General features: G+C 53.6%; 1 protein-coding gene across 1 annotated transcript; it reads left to right on the forward strand.

Moving 5' to 3' along the window:
* Window positions 1-552: 552 nt before the first annotated feature.
* FZD7 (frizzled class receptor 7) lies at window positions 553-2,277 on the forward strand (the record flags this gene model as incomplete). The annotated part of the gene is made up of 1 exon (XM_081095352.1): window positions 553-2,277. One exon carries the CDS (start codon window positions 553-555, stop codon window positions 2,275-2,277), a length of 1,725 nt encoding a protein of 574 aa, XP_080951478.1.
* Window positions 2,278-5,519: the final 3,242 nt, after the last annotated feature.

Here is a 5,519-nt window from a genome sequence, read left to right on the forward strand (position 1 = left end):
TGGGGGCTGAAGAAAGAGCGGGGAGTTGAAAAGAAGGCGAAGGAGGAGGCGGCGGCGAGCGGAGCCTCGAGGCGAGGAGGCGGAGCAGCACCGCCGCGGCGGCGGCCTTGGCTCGCAGGCGGCGGCGCCGGGTCCTCGCCCGCCGGGGGCTGGGCTTGGTGTGGGGGGCGCGCGCGTTGCTGTGCGCTGTGAGTCGAGAGACTTGGGCAAACTTTCAAGGGGAGTAACTGGAGACGCTTGTTGCTCCTCGCCGCAGGAAAAGCCGCACCGTTACGTCGCGGCAGGAGGAGAAGGCGGCGCGCCGGGCCCGAGCCGAAGAGTTTGGTCCCCCGGCGGCGGCGGCGCGACTGCAGGGCGGAGGTGGCGGCGGCGCCCCCGCGGCGCGGGCACTCCAGCTGCAGCGCCCCCGGCTCCGCGCCGCCCACGGCCCGGCCCCGGCGCCGGGAGGACTCTCATGCGCCGGGCGCGGTGGCGCCTCCCCGGATCCCAGCCTCCCTCGGCTGCCTCGTTGCGATCCTCCAGCTGAGAGCGCCGCTGCACCCACGGCCGGCGATGCGGGGCGCCGGCGCGGCCACGCCGCGCTCTCCCGGGGGCTTATGCGCCCTGGCGCTTGCGCTCCTAGGCGCGCTGTCCGCGGGCGCCGGGGCGCAGCCGTACCACGGCGAGAAGGGCATCTCGGTGCCAGACCACGGCTTCTGCCAGCTCATCTCCATCCCGCTCTGCACGGACATCGCTTACAACCAGACCATCCTGCCTAACCTGCTGGGCCACACCAACCAAGAGGATGCGGGCCTCGAGGTGCACCAGTTCTACCCGCTGGTGAAGGTGCAGTGCTCCCCGGAGCTGCGCTTCTTCCTGTGCTCCATGTACGCGCCCGTGTGCACCGTGCTGGATAAGGCCATCCCGCCGTGCCGCTCCCTGTGCGAGCGCGCCCGCCAGGGCTGCGAGGCGCTCATGAACAAGTTCGGCTTCCAGTGGCCAGAGCGGCTGCGCTGCGAGAACTTCCCGGTGCACGGCGCCGGCGAGATCTGCGTGGGCCAGAACACGTCCGACGGCTCCGGGGGTCCGGGCGGCGGCCCCACGGCCTACCCCACCGCGCCCTACTTGCCCGACCTGCCCTTCACCGCGCTGCCCCCGGGGGCGGCTGAGAGCAGGGGCAGGTCCTCCTTTCCCTTCTCATGCCCCCGGCAGCTCAAGGTCCCCCCCTACTTGGGCTACCGTTTCCTGGGCGAGCGCGACTGCGGCGCCCCGTGCGAGCCTGGCCGCGCCAACGGCCTCATGTACTTTAAGGAGGAGGAGCGGCGCTTCGCCCGCCTCTGGGTAGGCGTGTGGTCGGTGCTGTGCTGCGCCTCCACGCTCTTCACGGTCCTCACCTACCTGGTGGACATGAGGCGCTTCAGCTACCCCGAGCGGCCCATCATCTTCCTGTCGGGCTGCTACTTCATGGTGGCCGTGGCGCACGTGGCCGGCTTCCTGCTGGAGGACCGCGCAGTGTGCGTGGAGCGCTTCTCCGACGACGGCTACCGCACGGTGGCGCAGGGCACCAAGAAGGAGGGGTGCACCATCCTCTTCATGGTCCTCTACTTCTTCGGCATGGCCAGCTCCATCTGGTGGGTCATCCTGTCGCTCACCTGGTTCCTGGCGGCCGGCATGAAGTGGGGCCACGAGGCCATCGAGGCCAACTCGCAGTACTTCCACCTGGCGGCGTGGGCGGTGCCCGCGGTCAAGACCATCACCATCCTGGCCATGGGCCAGGTGGACGGGGACCTGCTCAGCGGGGTGTGCTACGTGGGCCTGTCCAGCGTGGACGCGCTGCGGGGCTTCGTGCTGGCGCCCCTGTTCGTCTACCTCTTCATTGGCACGTCCTTCCTGCTGGCCGGCTTCGTGTCGCTCTTCCGCATCCGCACCATCATGAAGCACGACGGCACCAAGACGGAGAAGCTGGAGAAGCTCATGGTGCGCATCGGCGTCTTCAGCGTGCTCTACACCGTGCCCGCCACCATCGTGCTGGCCTGCTACTTCTACGAGCAGGCCTTCCGCGAACACTGGGAGCGCACCTGGCTGCTGCAGACCTGCAAGAGCTACGCGGTGCCCTGCCCGCCCGGCCACTTCCCGCCCATGAGCCCCGACTTCACCGTCTTCATGATCAAGTACCTGATGACCATGATCGTGGGCATCACCACCGGCTTCTGGATCTGGTCCGGCAAAACCCTACAGTCGTGGCGCCGCTTCTACCACAGACTCAGCCACAGCAGCAAGGGGGAGACTGCGGTATGAGCCCTCCCCCTTCTGCCCCCCACTCCTTAATAGAGGGAAAGGCGCGGGAGGGAAAGAACTTCTAAATGGGGGGGGGGGGGGGCTTGTTCCTGAACCTCCTCCCTCTCCAAGGAGAAGTGACCTGGAAGGGAAAAGGTTTCTGTGGGTGTGGGACGAGGTTTGGAAAGGAGGCCTGAGTGGGAAGACGGTTTGGATGAAAGAACTTCTGGCAAAGACTTGCAGGATAATGATGATGATCCTAATAACGATGGTGTTTGTCATGTGCGGTACGGACGGCCTGGGCCTGTGGAGAGGAGTGAGAACAGCAGGGAGTGCCGAGTGTCTCCCAGCTCCGGCTGCCCTGGGGCCGTGAGCGATTCCCCTGCTGCTAGACCAGCGGCCTGTCCGCACTCCCGTGAGGCCCGGGTGAAAGGTACAGCTCTGTCTGCTGCGGCCCCTTTGTTAATAAAGGGTGGACTCCCTGCGGTGCCCTTGTCAAGCGGTGGTCAAACCATAATCTCTTTTCACTGGGGCCAAACTGGAGCCCAGATGGGTTAATTTCCAGGGTCAGACATTACAGCCCACAGTCTCTCCTCCCCTGCCCCCTCCCGCCTGTTGCTTCCCCCACCCCCCACCCCCTTACTCCTTTCAAGTCTTGAAAAATAAGCATTTGGAAGTCTTGGGAGGCCTGCCTCCTGGAATCCTAATGTGAGGATGCAAAAGAAATGAAGGTAGCCTTTGGAGATGATGCAAAGGAGTAGTAGGTATTTCTGCTTTTTTTTTATTTTCTGGGGAAAGCCGGAGGAAGAGAGAAGGGTGTTTTATTTTGCTTGATACCCTGAAAAGAAGTGATGACTTGTTGCTTTTCAAAACAGGAATGCATTTTCCCCCTTGTCTTTGTTGTAAGAGACAAAAGAGGAAACAAAAGTGTCTCTCTGAGGAAAGGCATCACTGTGAAGACGGCAAATTTTACAGGCGAAGTAGCGCAAACCTGAGGTTTCTCTCTGGATGTTAATTTGGTTGAGATAAACATTCCTTTTTAAGGAAAGGTGAAAGGCAAGTGTGTTTCCGTACCCCCATTGGGTCAGAGATTCTGACTTGGCCAGAGGAAATGCAAGGGGGTTTGTTGTTTGCTTTATATCAATTTTAATTCAGAACACATGATCCAATGAAATGGGCTCTGTTAAAATGTGAAGGGAAATCCCTCCCTTCATTTTTTTTTCCTTCCTAGAAACCTGCCTGTAGGTTTTCTTTCTATGTTTTTTCTCCAACTTGAATCCTCCTAGGTAAAAGGAAGAGCATAATGTTTTCAGCCTCCATAATACAGACAAGTTAAATTTTAGAACTAAGAAAAATTTTTGTCCTGTTTTCATAGTCCCATAAATCCATCTATAACACATCATGTGTATGCTGATCCCATCTTTGTGTGGCTGGGTGGGGAGGTGACCTGCAGAAATGATAGTAAATGAAGAGGACTATTCAAATGAGGGGCCCCCTTCTTAAAGAAAGTCATTAAAAGAAGGTAAACTTCAAAGTAACGCTGGAGTCCTTTGAAATGTGCTGGATGACTTAAATTTATTAATCTTAAATCATGTACTTTTTTTTTTCTATAATAGAACTCTGATTCTTTTGCATAATGGTCTAAAGCTGAGCAGAGGATCATGGGAACTAACCTTTACTCCACCTTTGACACCACCCTCCAATCTTGCAACACTGTCCTATTTCTCAAAACAGTTTTAAAATGCTGTTTTGAACAGTTTTTAAATCATAGAAGGTACTGTCAGGAATACAAGTTACTTTCTATAATGTTCAGTCGAGTGGAGCTGCTTTTTATATGAAAGTTATTGACCTTGGGTTTCTTAAACCTCCAAAACTGTCTCACTTGTCAGATTTTTAAAACTCCCACTACACAGTTCTTTGGCATCTTTTGTGTTGTATCTCTTGCATGTGAAATTTGTAAAATAGAGACAAGTGCGGTATGTATATTTTGTAAATCTCCCATTTTTGTAAGAAAATATATATTGTATTTATACATTTTTACTTTGGATTTTTGTTTTGTTTTGCCTTTAAAAGTCTACAAGGAAGCCCCACTTTATCACATGTACAGATCACAAAATAAATTTTTTTAAAAATACCAAGTGAATGTTTGTTTAGTTTACAGTGCCTATATATATATATATCAGTAAGCCAAAAAACCTAAGCTTTAGTGGTACGGAAACAGGGTGTGGAGAAACACATTGGATGGGTCTCAAAGAGGAAGAGGTGATCTATAGGGTATCCCCAAAAAATATATACACACTTTGGATAATTATCAATTCCAAAATGGGTTAAATCTGGAAAAAAAAACAAAACATCAATTGAGCGATCATCAGCTATTAAAGTGTGCATACATTTTGTTATGAGGTCTCTTTTTCATTGTATTTTTTTAAAAGGTCATGAATGCCTTAAGTGTCCCTTAATTTTTTTTCTGTTGTTGCTGCTTCCTGCCTCTGTCCACACCACCCACCACACACTCCGGTAAGCCTTTTCACATCCTGCTTTGGATAACTGACTGAAGGTACAGAATAAGCATCGCTTTTAAAGAGCTGCTATCTGATCCATGTTTTTACTTCCCTTCAGAGGTGAAGTACGTATTCCAGAGAGAACTAGAAGATATTGTTGGTCTGCTTTTCTTGGGAAGAATTCAGTAAGGGGTGTGTGTGTGTGTGTGTGTGTGTGTGTGTGTGTAAACTGATTCGTGTTTTGCATTATCCTGATGAACCTTATCTGAATTGTTAATACTTAGGTCCCTTGGGTTCAGGTGGCTGGGAAAGTCCTGGGACGATTCCAGATAATAGCAAGGGCCTTGCCTAAGGAGCATTCCTCAGCTATAAGCTGCATTCTCCCTTCTAGGTCAACTGAACCAGAGGTCAAGTGACTCCCCGAGGTGGCAGTGAAGGTGGCAGTGACTCAGCAGCTCTGGCAGGAATAGACTCCAGGCCTCACCCCAGGAAAAGCCTCAGAAGCCCCTGAAGCTATTCTTCCCTCTTGTCCCAGAAGCCGACTTTGGAATCAGATTAGACTGAGAAGCCTTCACTATCCAGGCACTTTGATATTAAACAGTCCCTCGGGGAAATGATAAAGGCATTCTTAAATACTTCCAATTCCAAGCCTGCTAGCTTTTTTTTTTTTTTTTTTTTTCACCTGCCTCTCTTTAATTCAGGTGCTGTTTCCTGGCTTTTCACAATACAGTTGCCTCATTCTCAGGCGGCCCTGGAGACCCA

Source organism: Myotis nattereri (assembly GCF_964212035.1).
Source record: "Myotis nattereri genome assembly, chromosome: 7".
Taxonomy (NCBI): Eukaryota; Metazoa; Chordata; class Mammalia; order Chiroptera; family Vespertilionidae; genus Myotis; species Myotis nattereri.